Source organism: Peromyscus leucopus, chromosome 10 (genome assembly GCF_004664715.2).
Source record: "Peromyscus leucopus breed LL Stock chromosome 10, UCI_PerLeu_2.1, whole genome shotgun sequence".
NCBI lineage: Eukaryota > Metazoa > Chordata > Mammalia > Rodentia > Cricetidae > Peromyscus > Peromyscus leucopus.
This window is the reverse complement of record NC_051071.1, coordinates 78,843,645-78,868,624: the sequence shown is the minus strand read 5'-3', so window position 1 is coordinate 78,868,624 and position 24,980 is coordinate 78,843,645. Positions and strand designations below refer to the sequence as shown.

The following is a 24,980-nucleotide window of genomic DNA, read 5'->3' as shown; positions in this document are numbered from 1 at the left end:
ACCTGGTGGTTCCAGCCTATAATCCCAGATCCTTTCTGATGCAGAAACTGGAGGATTAAAAAGCTCAGACTGGGTTCCAGAGTGAGTTCAAGGTTAGCCTAGGCAACTTAGTGAAACTGTCTCAAAATTTACAAAAGAGGACTGGGGCTCAGGATAGAGATCAGTGGTAGACGGTTTGTCTACCGTGTGCAAGGCCATGAAGTACACACACACACACACACACACACACACACACACACACACGGCTATAGCTGAACTCTTACTCCGCATGGACAGGGGTGTCACTGGTTGGATTTTCTGATGAGCCTCAAACATTTACATCTCAGACTCTGGCCCATTCTGCTGAGGGGCAGGAAGAGAGCCAGTGGGTGTTTTGGAGGGGTCACTGGTTAACCTGCCTCTGCTCTGCAGACCGTTGTGGAACTGGCCCAGCTGCCCCTCCTCCGGGAGATCATCGAGGCCATGCTGAAAACCTACCAGCAGAAGCTGTTTGTGACCCACACTGTGCATGAACTGCTCTGGGGCTACAAAGATGAGATCTTGTCCCTCGTCCATATTTTCAAGCCTGACGTCTCCCCTAACTTTGGCCTCTTCTATGAGGTAAGGTTTCTTCCTAGAACCTCCACTTCAGTTCACAATGGGAAGAGGGCACACAAGACAGAGTGCATCTTGAGTCTGGCTTTCTTGTAGGTGAAGGCCAAAATTGCCTGGAGTTCTAAATATTTCTAAAAGTCTGTGAAAAATAAGACAGTAGTTTTGGAGGGGGAGGGAAGAAGATGTAGTAAAATGAACAGTTGGTAATAGATAAAGTTAACCCCAGGAGTAAAGCATTAAGGTTGGTGTGGCGCAGTCTGCTCATCTTCTGGCTTGAGACTGTCCAAGGTCTCGTGCTCAAAGCATAACGCTCAGTAGCGTTTCACTTCCTCTCCTGCAGAGGGCAAGCCTTAAGGGTTGACAAAACCTCGAGGCTGTTCAAACACAATTATCAGCAAGTTTTAAATACCACTTCTGTGAGAGAATGGGTCCCGGAAGCCGTGTCTCACCAACATTGCTTCCTTCATTCTGGGAGAGCAGCCTGAATACTTGTTCCCTAGAATGTCCCATCTCACAGAACACAGCTTTCACACAGTAATTTGAGGATCAGAGTACACTCAAATTATCACAGTCTTTCAAAAGTTTTTTTTTTTGTTTGTTTTAGTGCTTCTATTTTATCATTTTAAAAATTGTGATATTCATTCATTCATTTTCAGAAAAATGGAACTAATGATGGAGACTATGTTTTTCTAACTGGAGAAGACAATTACCTCAACTTTACAAAAATTGTGGAGTGGAATGGAAAAACGTAAGTCTCATAAGATTTTCTGGTGTAAGTTTTTTCATTTTTCATTTAAATAGAATATGCCTTTTCCCTCCCTAATTTAATATTGGGGATGTTGCCTAATGGTGGAGCATCTGCCAACCATACACAGAGTCTGAATTTGATCCCAGCAATGAGAAAGAATTTTTTATCTTTTGGATAAAAATGTAAATGTTCTTAAAATTATCTTTAAAAATCAAGATGAGGTTAAAAAAAATACCCTGAGAATTAGCATTGATGATTTGTAGGCTTACCACAACCAGATCTGAATTAGAAGCCCTGGAGTAGCCGGTCTTCCTTGGTGGTTGTGGAATAATGTGTGGTCCAACACTTTCAAACCAGTGTTCATTTGGTGGCAGGGGATGGCCCATCTCTCTTTTAACTTCATGAGTGTGGATTGTTTATATTACCTTTTCTAAAGATGAAATTCATTTGAAGTCTGTATTATAATATTTCAAATTAAAACATTTTATTACCTTATTTTTGTTTTATACCCAAACACTTATTTTTCTAGCCTTTTAACAATAATAAGGTGGCTCAGTCTTTTATATTCATGATATAATTTTAGATACATTTGTGATACATTATTTGACATGTCTGAACTTATTTTTACATTATTTTCTATGCTTAGATTTTTATGATTAATATTTTTTCATTTTTCTCACTTTTCCTTCCAAATAAGACAATAATTTTACCTGTTTCTTAACATACACATCTTTGCACCTTTACTTTGTTTTTGAGATATAGTCTAACTATGTAGCCCTAACCGGCCTGGAACTCCATATGTAGACCACAGAGATCCACCTGCCTTTGCCTCCTGAGTGCTGGGATTAAAAGAAATGTGCTATGATGGTTTTTATTTTATTATGTTTTTTGCCTTATTCATTCATTCATTCATTCATTCATTCATTCATTCATTTATGGCAGTGCTGGTTTTTAAACTCAGGCCTTGTATGTGCTGAAGCCTCTACCACTGAGATATACCCACAGCTCCTTTGTTTTGTTTTGGGGGTGACTCACGCTCTCACTTCGTATCCCAGCCTGGCCTGGAGCTCTTGCCCTCTCTGCCTGGCTCCCCCTGATACTGGGATTGCAGCTGCTCACCACAGCGGCTCTCCATGGACTTTCAGCATTTGTCTTACCTTTGACCTTCTGTGGTTTTACAGAAGTGCGTCCATATTTGGATTTATGGTTCCGTTTGGCACTGGGGCACACCTCTAATCTGAGGCCTCCAGTCTTTCCAAGATTTGGGGAAACTCAGCAATTATCTATTTACTTGACTGGCTGGCATATGCCGGAGTCTTGCTACAAGTGGTTGGGATTTAGGCCAAGTGACTCCAGGTTCTTGGTATCTTATTCAAAGCGTTGAAATAAGCACATGTAGATTTGCAAAATAGCAAGCAGACTTTATTCAGAGCAAAATGACCAGCATGCATTGATGTTGTTGAGAAACTCAGCAGGCCACATGAGTGAAGGCCACATGAGTGAAGGCCACATGAGAGAAGGCCACATGAGTGAAGGCCACGTGAGTGAAGGCCACATGAGTGAAGGCCACACAAGAACCCAGATGATTGTTTGGGACTTTCTTTTTTGGTTCAGGAAGTTGTATGATTGCTAAGGATCACAGTATATATGGTGTTGTTTTTTTTTGTTTTGTTTTATCTTGATTGATAGATTGTTTTATTATGAGAGATTTTCATTTTCTGATCTTGTATTTATGTAAATTCCCTAGAACTATCTTCTGATTCATGAGTTTTTCTCTTCAGCTACAGTCTAGAGTTTTACCCCTGTTGATTTTTTCCAAAACATTTTTTTTGTATCCAAGTTTTCTATTTTTCAGTCTTCTTGATTTTGTTTCATTTTTTTCTTCTTCTAATATTGTCACTCACTGACCTCTTTTTTTTTTTTTTTATTTTTATGGTATTGGAGACCAAACTCAGAGCCTCTTGCACATCAGCCAAGAGACACGCACTAAGCTGCACTGTTAAGCTGCACTGTTTTCTGTGTAAAAGAGGTTTATTTTATATGTATGGCTGCTTTGTCTGCATGTGAGCCTGGGCACACTATGTGTGTTTCTGATGCCCACGAGGCCCCAAGGGATTAGAGTCCCTGGAATTGAAGGTTGTCACAGAGGGTTGTGAGCCATCATCTGGATGCTGGGACCCTAACCCAGATCCTCTAAAGAGCAGCAAGTGTTCTTAAGACCCTGAGCCGTCTCTCCAGCCCCTAGCCTCCGTGACTCTTAAGAATGTTACCGTTTCACTTGGTGATGCTAAGCACACATTTATGGAATTAGCCTGAATTCACTTCCATGTGACATTGTCTTCCGTCCTTCATGTTTCATTAAAAAATGATTTGCACAATTGTTTCAGTTGGGAAGCCAGTCTGGTGTGTGTGTGTGTGTGTGTGTGTCTGTCTGTCTGTCTGTCTGCTTTTCTGTCTTCTCTCCCTTCATCTCTCCTTATGTACCAGTCGGCCTCCATGTAGTCCAGAACCAGTGTACAAGGTGTGCCTCCACCATGACAACGGAGAAATCCAGGGACAGCTTAGTTCAGGGTCTGCTGTGAGGTGATTTCTGAGTCTTCCTACTCTCCAGCCACCAGCCAACACCAAAGGCCACGTAGCGGGGAGATGCTGCTTCCTTTGGCCTCTTTGGATGAGAGGGAGTCTCTGCTCCTTGGACCCTGATTCAAGCCCCTGGTGGAACACTTTCTCTCCTTATTAACGCAGAAATGGACCCCTGCTGCTTTCTCCTGGGCTCCAGGGTGCAGAAGAGCATCAGTCCAGCTCTGCTTACCACTGTATACACATCATCTCTTTGTCTAGGAACATGTTCGTTTGTGTTCCGAATGTGGTCTGGGCTCTCTGAATGTTTTCCTTCCATGTTTTGTCAACCTTTATTTCCTGTTTTCGCTTTGCAAGCCCCCCCAGTGCAGGAACTCGGAGAACCGTCTGGACCGAAAGTTGGGAGGATTGCGGTTGACTCTTTGCCCTCTCCTTTCTTTGTGTCAGTCCATTCTGACTGTTATAACCAATTACCATAGGCCACGTGACTTATAAAAAGCAGGAATTTATTCTTCACAGTTCTGTGTGCTGAGCAGTCTGAGACCAATATCGCAGAAGCTCTGATGCTGGCAGCGGTGGGTGGGGGTGAATGCAGTTCCTTATAGGGCCATCTTCTTGCACTGGAGGGGGGGGGGAAGATTCGGTTCCTTACAGGGGCCGTCTTCTCACAATGGTGGGGGTGGGTGGGATGCAGTTCCTTACAGGGCTATCTTCTTGCGCAGGGAGGGGGGATACGGTTCTCACGATGGTGGGGGGTGTAGGGGGGATATGGTTCCTTATAGGGGCCGTCTTCTCACGATGGTGGGGGTGGGTGGGATGCAGTTCCTTACAGGGGCGTCTTCTCACTTTAACTTCATACAGGTGGTGGAAGGGCTGAGCTGGTCCCTAGGGTCTCATCTAAGGTCACTAGTCTTATGTCAGGGCTCCCCTCTCATGACCTGATCACTCCACAGAAGCAGGTTTTCAACATAAGGACCTGGGGGGATCATGACTGTCTAGTCCACTACACGTACCAGTATTCAAACATGCTATCTCAACTGTGCTTTCAATGTGCGACACCAACTCAGTATTAGCGTTTCTTGTTCTGCTAGGCAAGTCTGTTATTTTTGGAAGTGAGAACTATTGAGAGAGTAGTTAATGGCCTCTTATGAATATTAAAGAATGGGATATATCTATCCAAAGCCCATCTGTCCCTGGCCTGGCTATGAGCAAGGCTGTTACTAATGCCTGCTTGGGTTACTGCCATAGGAAATCAGTATTTCTATTGTTGTTGTCTTTGTATGTGATGTGGGATAGGGGTGGGGGTGGGGGGCAAGTGTGCCCCGAAATGCATGTAGAGGTCTAAGAACAACTTCATGGCCATTGTTTTTCTCCTCTACCTTTACATAGGTTCCAGAAATTGAACTCTGGTTGTGAGTCTTACAGACCAGGGTCTTTTCCCACTAAGCTATCTTGCTGGTTCCTGAATCAGTATTTCGAAACACCATGCAGGATGCACTTCTTTTGGAGGAAGGAAACAGGAATTTGTGGCTGGTGTCTTTATCAAAAGTGGTTTTGGTTTGGAGCCTACTTTTTCTTCCTCTGTTCATAAGATGCTGAGGGCGCCAGCCCCTCTAGAACCCGGAAAGGTACTGACCATTAAGAGATGCTACAGTCCAACGTGATCATCTTTAGTCTTTCTTGTACTTATCAACCCTAGGTCGCTGGACTGGTGGACCACAGACGAGTGCAATATGATCAACGGGACAGATGGGGATTCTTTTCATCCACTGATAACCAAGGACGAAGTCCTCTACGTCTTCCCGTCTGACTTCTGCAGGTAGGAACTTTAAACACGGTCTTTGACTGCAGGACAAAGTGTGAGGGATAGAAGCGGATTCGCTCACTGTGCGTGGGAATGCACATACATGTACTGTGACATGCCAGAGGCACACTGAGAGAGCTCACAGCATGGACTCTGCAAGGCAGCTGTTGATTTGGTCTTAATACTAGTTAAGCAGCTCTGTGGCCCTGTGGCCCCTCCCCTCCTGTCCCCTCCCTTTCCTCACTCTCTCTGTCTTTCTTTCTGTATTTCTTATTTATTTATAGATGTATTTATGGGAGACAGGGGCTCATGCATCTCAGGCTGGCTTCAAACCTGCCAGAGGCCTGATGCAGCTTCTGATGACCTTGAACTTCCCACCCTCCGACTTCCACCCCCTCTCGTGCTACACCTACAGATGTGAGCCACCACACCCTGCTTGTGCAGAGCTGGGATTTGAACTCGGGGCTCCACGGGTGCTGGGTGAGCGTTCTGCCAGTGAGCCACATTCCTACGCTGACTTTGTATTCTTCCCTCCTATCAGGTCGGTACATATAACTTTCAGTGGTTTTGAGACCGTGGAGGGGTTGCCTGCTTTTCGGTACAAGGTGCCTGCAGAAATACTAGCCAATACCTCCGAGAACGCTGGCTTCTGTGTACCCGAAGGGAACTGCATGGACTCAGGCGTGTTGAATGTCAGCATCTGCAAGAATGGTAAGCCCTTCTAGAGAGGTCATGGTTACCGGCGTCTAGAATGCAGACAGATTCGGGGTGTGAATTTGTCACCAACCTGATATATAGTGCAAGGCCAACCTTTCAAGAACAACATTTTGGCACATGCCTGCAATCCCAGGGCCAGACGGCAGAAGCAGGAGGATAGTGAGCCCAAGGCCAGCCTGGGCTACATCACTGTCCCCTACACGTGTGGATGATGACGATAACGACAATAATGATGATGATACCTGTCAAAAAATTTAAAAATTACTAGTTTTGGTAGCACACAAGTTGGCTAAGAGTCCCAAAGATTTTGAAGCAGATTTAGTTTTAGGCTGTTCTGAGTTTCCTGGTGTTTCTTTTCTCTTTAATTTGAATGTACTATTATTGGTGTGTGTATAATGGGTGAGCACACATGCCATGGGGCACATGTGGCCGTCAGAGGATACTCAATGGAGTCAGCTCTTTCTTCACACCTTTATGTGGGCTCCCAAGAGCTACCTGGGTTCTTCAGGCTTGTGTGGCTACTCTCAGAGCATCTTGCTCTCCCTCTTGTTTCCTGATACCTCAGCTCTCTGTCCTTTCCATGAATGAGGGAGAATCATCAACACCGCAGCTGACAAAAGGGGTCTTCTTTGTCTTGAAGGTTAATTTATATATAATATATGCATATGTTATAATATATGTGTAAATCGTAATATATACATATATTTACATATAATTTTATTTTATATGCATTGGTGATTTTGCCTTCATGTGTGCCTGTGTGAGGGTGTCAGATCCCCTGGTACTGGAGTCATAAACAATTGTGAGCTGCCATGTGGGTGCTGGGAATCAAACCCTGGTTCTCGGGGAGAGCAGTCAGTGCTCTTAACTGCTGAGCCATCTCTCTAGTCCCAAAGGTTTACTTCAACAGTGAGATGTCACAGCAGAATTACCCACAGGGCCTTACCTGACAGGTGTTCAGTGCCCTCTGGGTTTTGCTGTTGCTTTTGTTTGCTTTGAGGAAGGTCTTACTGTGTAGCTCAGGCTGGCATCCAACTCTCCATCCTTATGTCTCAGCCTTCTGGGTCTTGGGACGATGGGCACAACTTAATATCTTCATCTTATTGAGAAGGCCAGGCAAATATCATGGCAGTCTGTCCTAATAACTCAACTAAGAACTAGGCATCGGTCCCTGCTTCTTGGAACTGAGCAGGCAATTTCTGAGGACACAAAGGACAATCAATCGTCAATGCTCCTCACAACAGGGACAAGGGAGACAGGACATGCCAAGCCTGGGCCACTGAGCCAGCCCCACAGTCAGCAGCTCAAGATAAAACCCACATAAGGACAAAGCTTGGGACTTGTCCAGGCCTGCCTGTTGTTTGGGAATAGGTTTCCAGTGCTCCTGTTTGGGCTTAACTCAGCTTGACCAGGAATTGGGATTGGCACTCTTCAATGTGTCTTCCAAGCAAGGAAGCATAGAAATGAACAGAACCGTGAGCATGGCCAGCCTTGGACTGCTAACCCTCCTGCCAAATGCTGGGCTGACGGGCATGTGCGACCATGAACAACAGGGGAGACTCTAAACTGTTCTTACATTATGCTGTCCAGGAGAACAAGGTCCATCGGTGTAAAACGGTCTCTTTTTCTTTCCTCAAAATCAAAAGCCAGGCATGATAGGGTATGCCTGTAATCTTAACTCTTGGAAAAGCAGAAGCAGGAGGAATTCTGGGAGAGTTCTAGGCCAGCCTGGTCTTATGGAGTGAGTTCCAGGCCAGCCTGAGCTACAGAATATGACCCCCGTCTCAAACAAACAGCGAAACCCCAAACAGAGCAGCAACAGCGCAAACTTCATAGTCAGTCGGGCGTGCTCTGAGGAGGGACCTTCTCAGCCAGGGAGAAACGTCCTGCACAGCTACCAGCGCCTGGGAAATTTTGGTGCTGTTTGGGAACCTGGGCTTCTTCAAGAGCAAAACGAGGATAAGGGCTTTCATTTTCTAGACTGTCTTGGAGCATTACTCAACATAGACAAATAGATAAAAGGCATACTTACAGCTTCAGTAACGGTTTAAGTGTAAATGTGACCGGGACTGGGGTGTAAGGTATACACTACAATTATGTGGCACACATCAGGTGGCGGGAAATGTGGTGTCAATTTTGGACCAGGAGCTACGGAGAGGGAGTGAGCCTGGCCAAGCCCGCTTGGGTATGGCTTTTCTTTTCCCTTTAGGAACCAGTTTTTGTGGTCAGGAACTGTATATTCATTTGTCGGGTGGTGGTGGCGCATGCCTTTAATCCCAGCACTCAGGAGGCAGAGGCAGGTGGATCTCTGTGAGTTCGAGGCCAGCCTGGTCTACAGAGCGAGTTCCAGGACAGGCTCCAAAACTTCAGAGAGAAACCCTGTCTCGAAAAAAAAACAACAAAACCAAAAACGCCAGCACCATTCATTTCTCTGTCCCTTACCACGCAGGTGCACCCATCTTCATGTCTTTCCCGCACTTTTACCAAGCCGACGAGAAGTTCATTTCTGCCATTAAAGGCATGCGCCCAAACAAGGAAGAGCATGAGACATTTGTGGACATTAATCCTGTGAGTACACACTTCCTCGTGTCTTATTGTGCATGCGCAGGTTCTCTTAGTCCAAAGCATGGAGAGACACACTGCCTTCTGTGGCTATTCAAGGGGGCGGGAGGAGATCCGTGTGCGCCGTGGCCCGAAGCCTCTAATGGGAAGTCCGAACTCCGTGGATGCCGTCTGCAGAAACCAGCAAACCCGCTTTAAAGGAGAGAAAGAAAGCTGAGCAAAACCACGGGGCCAGGGCCAGAGCCCAGTGATAGAGTACTGACCCAGCCTGCGTGAGGCCCCAGGTGAAATCCAGCATAACAAAACGAAATGAAAACAGCAGCATAAATTCAGTCACCAAAACCAGCTGGGGCCGGACCCGGTAACCTGGTCAGTCTGCTGTTGGACACAAATGCTTTTCACTTTCAGAATTACAGATCAGTTGTGTACTCTGTTAGAATGCACGATCTAAATGGGAATATTAGCTTCATTCGCTTTTGGCAAACTTCTATAGGTACTGAGTGTCCTATATATTATTAATGTAGATGGTACCATATATATACACATATATACACACTTTACTCTTGAGTTCCCAGAGAAGAATGTGAAGGTGACAGAGGATCCCTTCAATGTAAGAGTCTCTCACTGTAGAAACTAAATGAAAAGGTCAAAGGTCTTGTTGGGCCTGACGGCACAGACCCGTGATCCCAGTTACCCGGGCTGAGGCAGGAAGATCACCAGTTCCAGGACAGCTTGGGCTATGGTGTGCCTCACGAATGCTACGCTGCAGCCGCACCCCTCAAGGGTGACTGTAGTTCTTCTCTGTTAGCCATCGAGTTCGCTTTCATCAGCCAAACAGAGCAGGGCCCGTCACCAAGGGATAGATGACGTCCTGTGCCCAAAGCACACATCGGGGGCTGTGCCTCACGCTTCCTGTCCTCTGGCACGGGGAGCCCTGGACTTGGGAGCCCTCCTCCCCTTAGCTCTGGACAACTGCCCACACGTCCACATCCAACATAAAGTTTGTGGCCTCTGATGGAGTGTTCCACGCTGTGCTCTACCAAGTGGCGCTGTCCTGGGAACTTACTAGAAAGGCCTTGTTTCATGTTCCGCCCTGATCTGCCAATCAGAATCTGCATTTTAGCAGATTCCCAGGGATCCACATCCCCCACAGAGCCCAGGCCACCCAGCACGATCAGTGCTTGTAGTTCCGTTGTGGGGAGTTTTCCCTTGTTCACGCCGCCTGCCAAACGTGGCAATGGGTCCCTGTGGGTCAGGACCACAGAGTTACACTCTGTTGAAAATGTAGCTAGAAAAAAAAAATACTAATTTTTTTTCTCTCTCTTTTTATCTGCAGTTGACTGGAATTATCTTAAGAGCAGCTAAGAGATTCCAAATCAACACTTACGTGAAAAAACTGGATGACTTTGTGTAAGTGTGGCTTCTTCCCGCAGAGGTAGGGGTGGGGTTTGCCTCATGACTTTCGGGTAGGCCTAGATAGTGTCAGGGCGAGTATCACTTCTAACTCCTCAACTTGGCCATCCCCAGGGGGGCATGGTCTCAGTCTTCACAGTACCTTGGCCTTGTACTGGTCACTCCTTATGCAGTACTGTCCACGGATCAGGGTCACCGTCAGCACTTTACGTGCGTCAGCTTACATCTTTCCACTGTCCTCGTTGTACACCTGAGAGGACGGAGACACCGCACTTGAGTGACTTGCTGGGACTCATGCATTTGGGGAGGCGGTGGCTCCGGAATGGCTTTTATCCACTCCCCTCGCAATGCCCTCCACTCCGGACCCTGGTTTCCGTATCTTTTCTTGGTGCTCTCTCTGCTTCTGCGTGGGCCCAGCCGCTACAAGTTCTCATCTGGACAGTGGCGGGGGGCTGAATCCAGCCTTTCTCTCTCACATTTCATCATAAACCGCTCCACAGTAAGAATCCCCAAGGACAGCTTCCCGCCCAGACTTGCGGGTGGGATTTTTCTTAGATCTGAGGAAATACTTATCAAATACATAATTCTCACGAACCTTCTACAGGTACTGAGTGTCCTCTATATTATTAATGTGGACAGTACCAGATATGTATATATACTTGGCTCCTGAGTTCCCAGAGAAGAATGTGAAGGTGACGGGATCCCTTCAGTGTAAGAGTCTCTCACCATAGAAGCTAAATGCAAAGGGCAAAGGTCTTGCTGAGCCTGGTAGCACAGACCTGTGATCCCAGCTGCCCAGGAGGTTGAGGCAGGAGGATCACAAGTTCAAGGACATAAAACCACACATGTGTTGTCTATCTATGTGTCCATTCATCTGCCTGCTATCCAATCTGATCTATCTATCCATCCATCCACCCACCCACCCACCCATCTATAATGATATATTTCCCCACCGAACTCTCCAGATTTAATCCCTTGTTATGGGTTCCTTCTAAGAAGCAAACATGTTTAGAGCAATGTCTTCTGGCACCTGTCTGTGTATTTTTGAAGCAGTATATTATAGTAGTAAGCTAGAACCTCAGACTCAAAATGGAAAGACAATCTTGGTTCCACTGCTCACTCACGGGGATCTTGGGCATATTACCTGGTCTCTATTAGTAGATTTCCCCTCTTCTACCCTGTACATAATGAGAGCCATGGCATGTGACTGCTGTAAGAACTGAATAAAATAACCCCCCTAAATTACTGAGTGGGCAAACAGTGGTCAGTGGGCTCTTCTTGCAGAGACAGGTGTAGGTGGCCTAGAAACTTCTAAAATTGTGGGGGGCTGCCCCTACTTCTTCCCCCAGGGCACTCTTGAGCAGGGAGAATTAAGAAATATTTAGATAGAAATATAGAGGCAGAGAGACAGATAGAAACATAGGATAGCCTCGGGAGGGCCTGGGGCAAAACCCACCAGCCCCTTCTGTCTCTGCTAAAGGGCTCTTTAAAGGAATGCCAAGGGGCGGAGCAAAAGACCCCCCACTAGCACAGCCAAGTGCAGAACATTCCAAACACCTGGTAACCATGCACGTGGTCAAGACAGCTCCTAATGCAGCCCTGCTGGGTAAAGCAAGCTCAGCTCTCACTAGGAAACCTCTGTGGGCTCCCACTGAACGGCGCTCCTTGTATGGCTGTATTCCGTTATCTTATGCTTTGATGAAATACCACATAGACGTGCAGTTTTGCATGGCTGCCTGATAATGGTATAGTCTTGACTTCTGATTTATAGTGTCTTCGAAGATAACTAAGAAGTCCACAGTCAATTCTAGGGAACTGAGTGAATTAAGTGTACTGTAATTTTTGTGTGAACACGTCTCTGCAGGTGAGAGATGTTTTCATGAGGATGTCTGTGAAATAATGCCATCCCTTGCCTTTGTAGGGAAACAGGAGACATTAGAACTATGGTTTTCCCAGTGATGTATCTCAACGAGGTAAGTCCTGAAAAGAGGAGGAAGTCTGTTTAAACGGCCCAAGCTTGGGATACTTCCATTAGGATGTCCACTGCTGTAGTGGTGTGCCATTTAAGTTCTGAAAAGAGGGAAAGGTGGTTTTTTTAAAACGAAGATTTGTTTTTAATCATGTGTGTTCATGTGTGCACGTGTGAGTGTAAATGTGGGTGCCCACAGAGTCAGAAAAGGACTCGATCTGACCCCCTGGAGCTAGAGTTACAGGGGGTTGTGAGCCGCGCTATGTGGGTTCTCCGACCTGAACCCAGGTCCTCTGCAGGAGCAGCGATACCGAGTCATCTCTCCAGCCTCAAAGGTGACTTTTTAAAATAGAAGCTGCCCCGGAAAAGCTCTCGGAGTTTATTTGGACATTCTCTGTCTCAAGATCAGTTGAATAACGCCCTTCTGAGGGGCTGCTTATGTGGGGAACAAGCTGCAGAGGTGAGGAAGGCACTCCAAGCTCTGTCCTGTGATGCCTTGGCCTCCACTGAAGCCCTGACAGCTTAAGACGGCATCTGTAAAAGTCACGTGTCAGGGGCCAGTGAGAGGCTCAGCAGGGAAAGGAGCCGGCCCGTCAATGCTGAAGAACTTGAGTTTGGCCTCCAGAACCCACAGGGTAGATAAGGGGATCAACCCCGACAACTGTCTTCTTACTTCCGTCACACACACACACACACACACACCACCACCACCACCACCACCACCAACAACAACAACAAACAAATAAAATGCTTTCAAAATTACATGTGGAGGTCAAGCATAGTGCCACGTGCCCTTAATCTTGGTCCTGGAGAAGGGGCAGGGGCAGGTAGATCTCTGGGAGTTTGAGGCCAACCAGGGTTACCTAGTGAGATCCCGTCTTAAGAAGGAAGGAAGGAGAAGAGGGAAGGGGAGGGAGGAAAGAACAATATTGGGCCTGGAAATGACACTGGAGACTGCTGTCAGGAGGAGGCCCGACTCTGACATTCTGGGACAGTTACAGAAAACCCTGCCACAGAGCCTGCCCGCCCCCCCTCCCCCCCACACTGGTCAGTGCAAACTAAGCAGGATTGTTGTTATCTTAGCGACACGTGCTCTCTTGATGCCTCACCCATCCCACTGAGTGACGAAAGCTCTGTTAAAATGCTGTTCTAGAGCATTTTTCTGTTAGAATTCTCTCTTCAATTCTTATTAGCACCACAACTCACTTGAACCATTTTTGTCAAGACTGGTGACCGTAATGTGGACTCAGGAGAGAAATGATACTGCCTGGGTTTCATCCATTCATTCAGTCAGCCAGTATTAATTAGGCGCCTACTGTGTACTGGGTGCTCTCCCCTGGGTGGAGGTGGCTGAGATGTCTTGCCTTAAAGGAACTCACATACACAGGTAAACAGTTACGCTGGTTACAAGGACAACAGATGAGGTTCTAGGGAGAATAACAGAGGCCTGAGGCAGCCAGAGACACTTCTAGAATGAAGTAATGCTGAGGTGAATGTTGTAGTAACCGCCTGATGCCACGCAAAGGGTATTATTATATTATTTATTTGTGTGTCACTGCGACAGAAAAGTTTATAATGGCCCCTGATTTCAGAAGGACTTCAGTCCACGGTGACAAGGAGACCATGCTGATGGGCGTGGTTGGCAGCAGGGGCATGCGGCTGAATTCCTCACGTCACAGTGAATCAGGAAGCTACTTCTTCAGTCAGGCCTCCCTCTCCTAAAGGCTCCATGATCTTCAAAAGAAGTGCAGCATGGCAGCACACACCTGTAACCCCAGCACTCTAGAGGTAGTGCCACAAGTTCAAGGCCAGCCTGGTCTACATGGTGGGTTCGAGGCTAGCCAGGGCTACAGAATGAGATCCTACCTCAAAATAAAATCCAAACAAACAAACAAAAACAGTACTACAAGATGGTGATCAACATTAAAAACATGAGCTTATGGGGACATTTCATACTCTAACCATAACGCACATTATCTCAACATTTCTTAACATAAATTGGAAAAGAGAGAAAAGATATTAAGAGTTATAGTTGTCTTCAAGAGAAAATATATAAGTAAATTCCCTCTTTGGTTATTCTAATTTTAAGTGAATTTTCAGTATATCTGGCTTGCTAAAATATATAAAATAATATAAAAGATATATTATAAATAATATAATCAAATTGTATTATATTGTTTGAAATGCACACATACACAAAGGCTGTCTAGTTCTCAAGATAATACTATTTCTTCCCCCTCCAGAGTGTTCTCATTGACAAAGAGACTGCAAGTCGGTTGAAGTCCGTGACTAACACAACTCTGATAGTCACCAACATACCCTACATCATCATGGCACTGGGCGTGTTCTTTGGCTTGGTGTTCACATGGCTTGCATGCCGAGGACAGGGGTCCATGGATGAGGTAAGTGCTGGCTGGGAGAATTTCTCTTGTCTGGAGGCAGACTTTTCTTTCCCACCTACCAGTTCCCAAATAACCAACAGGGAGACTCAGTATTAATTATAAATGCTTGGCCAATAGCTCAGGCTTGTTACTAGGTAACTTGTGCACTTAAATTAACCCATATTTCTTATCTATGCTTTGCCACATGGCTTGGTATCTTTTCTCAGTATGGCATGCCCATCTTGCTTCTTTCTGCATCTGCTCAAGACTTGGCCCTTCGTCTTCCCAGCATTCTCTTTGGCTCTTCCACCTAACCTTATCCTGTCCAGCTATTGGCCAGTCAGCTTCTTTATTAAACCAATTACAGCAACATATATTCACATAGTGTAAAGGAATATTCCACACTTATTGATAAGTTTACCTGAGGAATTCCTCAATAATCTTTACTGAAGGGCTGTCAGCTGGCTCCTTTGGGTGGATTTGGGGGTTTTATTCAGGAGGGGAACACTGATTTTTCAGGTAGGTTGTATTACCAATGGACTAAGTAGTAGGCAGGGCTGGTGTGTGTTGAGAAAGACAGGGTGATAGAAGGGTGCCATTTGGTATTTGAGGCTCTCTTGGTGGGTTTGGAATTCCTGGATATATCCCATAGGAGGTAACTTTACATCTTTAAAAACAATAATTTGAAAGAAGAATAATGCTTTGGTGCTAGACTGCCTGGGCTCAAATCCCAGTTCTGCCGTTAAACGTCTATATGACACTTGGAATGGCCTTAATTTATTATCTGTAAAATAGAATGATGTTATGGTCTCCTTGTGAGTTTCTGGAGACGATCGGACAATGTAGAAAGCACAGAGGAGGCTCAGTGTTACTCAGTTAACTTTGTTATTATATATGATAAAATAATTCTAATATTGTAGCGCAAAGGGGCAGTGACATGCTTGTCAAGAATCCCTGCTGTATCTGAAGGTGCTATGGTTGAGATCCCATAGCCATGGTAACAGGTGGCTACATGAGAATCATTGATTTCCAGAAGGAATAGGATAAACTGGATCAGATCAGCCTCTCAAGTGACCAGGAGTCTGAATACCTCATGATGCTCTTCTGTAGAAGCCTTTCTTTTCTGTGGAACTAAAGGTTGAAGCAAGGACCTCACACACACCGGGCAGACACTCTAGCCCCGAGACATATGCCTAGTCCTTGAGATGAGTCGCTCTGAGCTGCTCAGGCTGGCCTTGAACTTGCTTTGTGGTCCAGCCAGGCTTTGAACTTGTGAATCTCATGTTTCAGCCTCTTTAGTGACTGAGATTACAGACCTGAGCCTCCAGGCCTGGCCTAGGCACCCTTCTTAAAAATGCTCAGCAACTTCTGCTTTTAGAACCTATTTCTCCCTTCTGTTACCCTGCTAAACTGTCTGAGCAATGTGAAGTAGAAGATGAATTAAACTGGCTGAAACCGTGTGAGTGATACTGGCTTGGATAACCCAGCCGGTTGGTCACTTTCCCTTATGCTAGTCAGGTAAGCCTGAATTAGCGATAAGGCACACTCTTACCATTGCCATCTATGGATCTGCCAGGGAGTTTTCCTGGCTATAAACGGACCTAGCAATGTTAAGTAACACTCATTAGCCATCTTCAGGTCTTTCCCGAGTGTTAGTGAACATCTACAGCTTCTGAGACACTGCTCCCAGGCAGGTTACAAATCAGGAAGGAGGCTGTTTCGGTCCAGGATGCTAAGGGTTTAACAGTCCTGAGCAGAGAGGAGAGCGCAGGTCTGGTGTGAGGGGCTGGAGAGGAAGAGCCGTCCTCTAGCGAGGTCAGGTTAAAGCCGTAAAGAGCAAAGGCAGCTGAGAGTGGAGGGAACTGCCTTCCGACCCACCGGCTTCTCCTCCCACCTTCTCCATCCCCACCTCGCCTCAACTTTTCACATCAGGACAGACGTTCCCGATGTGAACGTTTAACCTCTGCATCTCTGTTGCCTGTCACAGGGAACGGCAGATGAAAGAGCGCCCCTCATCCGAACCTAAACCAACTTACCTGTCGCCTGAGCTTGGTGAGAGAACGTGTGAACTGCCCTGATCTGGACCAGGACAGGGAAAACCCTGAATTCTCTCAGGCTCCTGGCCTGTCAAGAAGAGGGAGAAGCTGAACTGCTGGCAAGTGAGGAGAGCTTCCTGGACAGAGGGCAGTGAGCAGGGTGACATGGCCGACTGGGATGCTTTATAGAATCATGTCTCTGAAATTGTCCTAATGTGTCTAGGAAGTATCTAATAAACTTGTGTAGGAACTTTGTGGTTGGGCCCTGGGAGCTGTGGGATTTTGTGACCCCCATTGTAGATACAAAGTCTGCATCGCTTGTTAACGTTAGTTGTTGACCTGACCTGATTCAGTATGCTTCATTCTCCAAACTGTGTTCAAGATATATATATACGTGTATGGCTTCCTGTTCTTCCTGTTCTCCGTTCAACTCCTTCCAAGGAGGAAGCGTGTAACACCAGGGTAAAGTGATAGCTTCGTATGCTGCACCACACAAACGTGTCCGCTTCCTCCTCGGAGACATCACATGCTGCATTTCGCTCTGTCCTCCAGTGTGTCACCCCTTCAGGAAAATAACTGTCTTTGGACTAGTCTAGAGCGGGTGGGGGGTCACTCGGGACAGGGCTTGGGTGGGGCGGTGTCTGTAAGTAGATAGCTTTGAGCTCCTGAGGATTTTGAAGTTGTGCTTTTTGTAGCGCAAGTGGATGTCCCAGCAACGCTGGAGAGGGCAAGACAGACAGATGGTCCCTTTAGACTAGAGTTCAGCGTGAGTTACAGCGTTTATAGGTTAACTGTCATTTTCAGTCAAAGCTGTCTTGATGTAGATGCTTTTGGAAGAATGGAATCAATAGCACATACCCCACCCCCACCCTCCCACCTCCCCCCCACCTCGGCATCTTTACCAAATAAGATGACTGCCAAATACTGAATTTGTATTTGTAAATTATAAATGATGTTGCAAAGTCCATCTGCCCATAGCTTATGTTACATACAGATCTAGGAAGGCATTTCGTCTGGACAGGACTTTGAAAATTTTAAATTCATTCCTTACATTTAGGCCCAGCCAGTGTTTTGTGCCCCATCCCCCGCCCCCGTCACTCACTAAGTGCTCTCTGCTTCCTGTGACAATCATTTTTCTGACAAGTGTTTAGAGTGCTCGACAGAAAGTTCTTCCGATGAGGTGTCTGGAAAGGAGCCGGCTACTTCTCTTCGGAAGTTTCCTGAAGGACAGTGGCGTCACAGCTGTCGGACCTCAGCCATGGTGGAGGGCAGGCACTGTCTTTGATTCTCAGAGCCCACCATTGATTTTTAATGAGGAACCCTATATGTTGGCTGGCCAACCTCTTATATAATTTCATGAAAACTGAATTTCAATGTAAACAAAAAATTAAAAAAAAAAACTGAGATTTCATATACATATTTGGAGGTAAAAATGTTGCTTTAGTATACAGGCCCAAATTTTCCTTTCTTGACACTAAAGCAATATGTGATGTTTCCCTTCTTTTTTATTTTGGGGTTTTGAGACAGAGTCTCTCTATGTAGCCCTGGCTGTTCTGGAACTCACTGCGTAGACCAGGATGGCACTGAACTCACAGAGATCCGCCTCCCTCTGCTTCCTGAGTGCTGGGATCAGTGAGCCACCATGCTTGGCTACTTCTATGTCCCCTTTTGAAGGGACAATTTGTTAAACTTTCACCTTTCCTACCAATCAAGGTAGAAATATTAAATACCCCAAACCACCAAAATGTGAAAACTAAATTGAAAATACTTGATCCTTAATAACGACAAATATCTTTAGACTTTATCAATATTTAACTAGGTAATTAGCATATCCTGGTCTTCATGCATTGAGGCGGGGTCTCACTGTAGCTCAGGCTGGTTTAGAACTCACTACGTAGCATAGGTTGACCTTGAACTTATGGTGAGCCTCCTGTCTCAGCCTCCCGAGAGCTGAGATTACAGCTGTGCACTACACCCGACTGTCTTTATGCAACTAGTTATCCACACTAATAAACTGGTAAGGTAGTGCATACTAATTGGTTCATTCCTATTTTCAGGATATAATCATCTCTGAGGAGATTTTTTTTTAAACACAGACATGACAGCAGTTAATGATGTACCTAGTAGACTGAACCTCACATAGAAAAGGAGACCCAAACCAGATTAACCCTTCATTAGTGCCATGGCTACTAATAGTGATGGCTCAAATCATGTTTGGTTATTTCCTTCTAAAAGGTCCATGGCAAACCCACAAGCCACAGTCGGGATTTCAGGTTGCCTAACAACAATGTACCCCTTTTGTGTGGGTTGGAAATAGCAAGCTGTTCTCTGTGTTCATTCTCTTGAGACCGTCACCCTGCAAGGGTCCCGAAGGCTGTGGGGCCATCAGTGTTCTCACACCACAGGATGGCAGAGAAGTAGGAGCACACAGGGTAAGCAGGGTCTGGGCATTTCCGGGTAGGCGCCAGGCTCTGCCCGGTAGACCTTACTTCCTCGTGTTCCACAGAGATCACTAATATCAAATGGAACAAGCGCCGCACAACTAACCCCTATTGGGGTCTTCACTTACGGGGGCTGATTTTTAACTTGTTTGTGGTATGAATTCTTCCAAAGGCCCCCTGAGTGTTGTTACTGGTGTAGATTGCTTGTGTCGGATTTTAACAAGGATGATCGTTATGTTCTTTCTGTACCTTACACAGTTGGCTCATTTCTTGTGATTCTTGACCTGGTTTTATTTCTACCCATAGCACTGAAATGTTTCACTAATAATAATAATAATAAAAAAGTTTATATGAAGTTGCTGTGTGAACTGTCTCTCATTGGATGGATTTTTCATTTGAGAAATTTGCCTCTGCTGATACATCCCCAATTCACAGGCTTGGGGCCGCTCACTCCAAGCAGATCCTTTGCCCTGCTTTTCTGCCTCAGGGTTTTCTTCAGACTTGGAAGCCCCTGGTAATGGAGGGAGAGTTCATAACAAACACCAAGGTAACCCTAAACTGAAGGGCCAGCAGTTTTCTGATCAGTGTCCCAGCCTCAGGGTCATCTCAGGGTCCATGGTCTAAGACTGCTCTCTAGCAGGACTGAGGAGGATCTCCCCCCCACCTCCTTCCCCAGCTGGGAACTGCTTTCTCCTAGCCGTTATTCATTTCCTGGTCTTTCCTGCCAGTTTTCCAGGACTGTTGCTTCCCACCACACCATATACCTCCACTAACGTCCTCACTTTGGGCTGCCTCCAACCACACTAGCTGAAATGCTCACAGTCCACCAAGAAGCGGGGTAGGAGATCAGACACTATTTTGGTTCTGGGAACATTTAGCTTGAAGCTATTAATCCTAAGATTCCGATTACCTTTAAAACTTCCCATCCCAATATTACACCTTCCTCCTGAAATCAGAGAAGAGCCAGAGCCATCCTAAAGCTTCCTGGTTTGGGTTACAGATGTTCTTATATGTGAAGGTCCTTGGTCCCTAGTATATGTCCTTTCTAGGAACCCTAAACCCAGTTTTAGCTGCTTGTATCTCAAGGGAAGCTCCTCATACTGACTTCTTACCTAAAGCTATACAGATTTTATATAGTCTGTATAAATGTAGATGTAACCAACCGTCTTATTAAATAAGAAACACAGAACCAATGCAAAGAAGAAAGCCAAGAGGTCAGAGCTAAGAGCTAAAACCTTACCCTTCCTCCTGCAGTGGTCCTTACATAGACCTCTGTACCATACCGAGCTCAAATGTTTCAAATCTAGGATTATAAGAATCCAGAAGCCAGGTGGTGGTGGTGCACGTCTTTAATTCCAGCACTTGGGAGGCAGAGCCAGGTGGATCTCTGTGAGTTCGAGGCCAGCTTGGTCTACAGAGCGAGATTCAAGACAGGCACCAAAGCTACACAGAGAAACCCTGTCTTGAGGGGGCGGGGGAAGAATCCAGAAAATATATTCAAAAGACAAATAAGGTGTTAAAATATGCCTAGGAACAATATTTAAAGAATAATCTAGAATAAGAGCCACAAAATACAGAGTATTATAGAGTAATATAGAAACATGTACATAGATTTAGCAGAAGATAAAAGTCTCATTTCAGGCTGGAGAGATGGCTCAGAGGTTAAGAGCCCTGGCTGTTCTTCCAGAAGTCCTGAGTTCAATTCCCAGCAACCATGTGGTGGCTCACAACCATCTGTGATGAGATCTGGCTCCCTCTTCTGGCCTGCAGGGATACACGCAAAAAGAATACTGTATACATAATAAATAAATAAATCTTTAAAAAAAAAAAAGTCTCATTTCCAGTAATAACCTCATTTCTCCACTTATGAAATATAAAAAGATTTTAAACTCCTTTAAGATATATTATACACACTAAAATCCACTCATTTGACATGTACAATGCAGTGGCTTTAGTCAACTGACTGAACTGTACATTCCCATCATCTCAATGAGGTCTGGGCTAGTTTGTAGACACTCCCCACCCATAGTCCTGCCGACTACTCATCTACACTCTGTGTGTAGAGATTTGCCTTTCCAGACATTTCGTATAATTACACTGTGATGCCACGGTCTGCATGTGCTATGTGGCACCGATAAGTTCACAACGGTGCACTTGTTTAAAAAGTACCTACTTTATACCACACACTATACACATAAAAGACGCACACGGACTTACAGTCTAGTGGGGAAGAGTGATTGAAGAGTCATACAAGGAAGTGGCAAGCCATGATTCATGATGCTCTGAGGATGTGACTAGCAGCTGGCCTTGGGCACAGCAGAGCATTTCAGATAGAGGGAGTGGGACCAGCCCAGGAGCAGGAGGGAACAGGCTTACTCCGTGTGGTGGTTTGAATGGGAATGGCCCCATAGGCTCATCTATTTGGATGTTTGGTTCCCAGCTAGTGGACTGTTTAAGAAAGAGTAGGAGGTGTGGCCTCCTTGTAGGAGTAGGCGCGTTAGTGGGGGTGGGGTTTGAAGTTTTAAAAGCCCAGACAGGCCCAGTGTCTGTCAATGTCTCTGTCTCTCTCTCTCTGCCTGTATAGATCAGATGCAAACTCTCTGCTACGTTCCAACATCATGCCTGCCTGCCGTGATAATAGACTAACCCTCTGAATCAGACACGGTGAACAAATGCTTCCTTATATAAGTTGCTTTGGTGAGGGTGTCTCTTCAGAGCAATAGAACAGTAGTTACAACATTACACATGGCTATGGTATTTGGCTAGGACTCAGGAAGGAAAGGACAGTGGGCACTGAGGCTAGGGGGAAACATGTATGTCGGGGCTTATTAGGCCACTTTAAAGATTTTGGTGTTCTGTCTTATTTCAAAACCAATGGGAAATTAGTGAAGGCTGTAAATAGAAGTGTCCTGGGACAGTGGGTGAGAGAAGCCTCATGCTAGCTGTGGGGTGAGGAATGAACTGAGAGGTTGACACAAACTGTGAGATCAGTTAGAAGGCTGCTCTGCTAAGTCCATACTTTTCTAGGAGAGTTCTTTTTTATTTTAAGCTTTTACTTGATGAGTTGTCTTTTGTTTGTTTGTTTGTTTTTCAAGACAGGGTTTCTCTGTGTAGCCCTGGCTGTCCTGGTACTCAATTTGTAGACCAGGCTGGCCTCTAACTCACTGAGATCCCCCCCAGCCTCTACCTCCCAAGTGCTGGGATTAAAGACGTGCGCCACCACTGCCCAGCACTTGGTGAGTTCCTAACCTTTATATGCCAGCTCTCCTATATGTTTTTTCATTTCTGCCAACATATTTAAGCTTACAGAGAAAGAGTGTGGTGCAGCGGTCATCGGGCATCGTCGTCAGCATGGAGGGAGTAGACAGCGGCCCACCACTCACCCATCTGCTCACACAGGAACAAGAGAGGCTCCTTGTGTCCTCCCTTGGAGCAGCAGATCCTATACGGTTTATTCTCTCTCTGGAATTTGTTCCCCTAACATCACTTGCCAGAGCTGTAATCAAGTCTTGGCCATCTCTTCGTTATCCTTCAACACCCGAAAGCTCTGCTTCCTCCAGATATGCAGATGCCTTCCAGCTTCCCTTGAGAATCAAAAGGGATCTTAGGAACATCCATTGCAGTAGGATTAGCTGGAGAGCTGGCTCAGCAATTAAGAATAAGCGCTGCTCTTGCAGAGGACCCAAGTTCAGTTCTCATCATCCACACCATGGGGCTCACAACTTACTGGAACTCCACCTCCAGGGATCCAATACCTTCTTCTCTGTATTCTGAGGGCACCTGCACTCACATGGGAACATACCCACCCACCCACACACACAATTAAAAACAAAATGAACCTAAGCATTTTAAAATTATTTGGGGGGACAGAGGAGATGATTTTGTAAGAAAGAGCACTTCCTATTCAAGCATAAGTTTGGATCGCATGTAAAAAGCTGGGTGTGGTCACGCATGTGTCTAACAACAGTGTTGATGGGCAGACAGAGTGGAAGATCCCCAGGACCTACTGACGGAAAAGTCACAAAGTCCACATTCAGTGAGAGATGCTGTATCCAGGGATGAAAGTGGAGAGTAAGAGAAGAAACACCAGATGCCCTCCTGCAGCCTCGACCTACGTACATGAACACACACACACCTGTGCACGAAGGCACACACATGCATACACCACATTCACATGCACATCAAAAATGTGTGAGACGCTTCCACTGTGTATCCTGGGCTGGTCCCCAACTCAGTCCCCCTGCCTGTGCCTCCTGAATGCTGAGATTATAGGTGTGACTGTTTGGTTGTTTTTAATTGCCTAAATTAAATTCAGATCATAACATTCTTTGGTCTAAAACCTCTTCAAAGATTTTCTTATCGCTCCCAGGGAAGAATATGAAATCCTGACCATCATCCACAGGGGAACAAAATGTAATGGTCGTTTTTTCAAAACTGGGGCTTGGGAGACAGCGCAGGCAGTCCAGTGTGGGCTGTGCAAGCCTGAGGGTGGAAGTTCAACCTCCAGCGTCCAGATTTAAAGCCAAGCCTAGCACTGGCACAGTGGTAGTCAGTCACCTATAACCTGGCCCTGGGCACACAGAGTCCCCTGGGGATTGCTGGCCTGCCACTCTTGCCAAATCGATGAGCTCTAGATTCAGTGAGAGATCTCCTCTCAAAAAATAAGAGTAAGTTGAGAGGACACCCATGTCAATCTCTGGTGTCCACACACATGTGCACATATGTATACATGCACCCTCCCAACATACATGCATACACACACACACACACACACACACACACACACACACACACACACACACGAAAATAAATTGGGGGAAGAGGTTCCTCACAAAAAGTAAAACTAGATGTACCACGTGACTCAGCTATATGTTTATGCACATCAATGTCTACTGCGGCAGTAGTCACAATAGTTAACAAACCTAGCTGCCCAACAATGGAGGGATGTATGTACACAAGGAATTTTCAACCACAGGAATGAAGTTAAGTCATCTGCACAAAAATGAGATGACTGGAGATAATCGTATTAAATAAATTAAGCCAGTCACAAAAGGACAAATGTTTTCTCTCATTTATGACTCCTAAGTTTAAATATATACATAAAATCATATATTTAATAAAACTGCTAGGGGGGGACATAGAAATCTAATGGGAGGGGTGGGGGTAAGAAAAATTTAGGGGTAGAAATATATGTTCAAAATACAAATGTATACTTGTATGAAAATGCCCTGGTGTAGTACAATAAACATTTTTAAAAGAAAAAAAAGGATCTGGACTAAGTCGAGAAAATCTTGTTCCAAACTAGCTTCCAGGACGGACCGGCGACATGAACTTTGGGATGCTTCCATCTCAAGACGGTGCAAATTAGTCAATAACAGAATCTTCTCTGTGGGGTTGAGGATTAAATGTTCCCGAGAAACGCGACGCAGGGCACAGACTTTAGCTGTTAGAGAGGGCTCCTCGGCTTCATTCGGGTCAGCCCTCCCCCTCGTTCAGTGACGGTGGTGGCAAACTGAAAATACAGCCAGGGATGAAGTTTAAGCTATGCAAAAAAGAGGGCTGGGGTGCGTGCCACATAGCAGCCACGCGTGTGACCGCTAGCCCCATCACCTTCCCATCACTCCAAGAAGCCTCTCTGCCAGCAGCTTCATCTACCCCAACCTCACGTCCTCCGGGAAGCGCCACTCCTCGGTGGCCAGGGTCGCACCGCCACGCCCTGGTGCAAGCCGCCGGTC

The 24,980-nt window shown here is 45.8% G+C and overlaps 1 protein-coding gene across 1 annotated transcript in view; it reads left to right on the top strand.

Moving 5' to 3' along the window:
• Scarb2 (scavenger receptor class B member 2) overlaps positions 1 to 19,600 on the top strand; it is a 62,516-nt gene extending 42,916 nt beyond the window's left edge. Inside the window, exons 4-12 of the mRNA XM_028881925.2 lie at positions 412 to 600; positions 1,251 to 1,342; positions 5,622 to 5,741; positions 6,268 to 6,437; positions 8,893 to 9,011; positions 10,342 to 10,415; positions 12,340 to 12,391; positions 14,631 to 14,789; positions 16,756 to 19,600. Coding sequence (XP_028737758.1) covers positions 412 to 600; positions 1,251 to 1,342; positions 5,622 to 5,741; positions 6,268 to 6,437; positions 8,893 to 9,011; positions 10,342 to 10,415; positions 12,340 to 12,391; positions 14,631 to 14,789; positions 16,756 to 16,794 — 1,014 coding nt within the window. The 3' untranslated portion in view covers positions 16,795 to 19,600. The remainder of the gene's footprint in view (positions 1 to 411; positions 601 to 1,250; positions 1,343 to 5,621; positions 5,742 to 6,267; positions 6,438 to 8,892; positions 9,012 to 10,341; positions 10,416 to 12,339; positions 12,392 to 14,630; positions 14,790 to 16,755) is intronic.
• Positions 19,601 to 24,980: the final 5,380 nt, after the last annotated feature.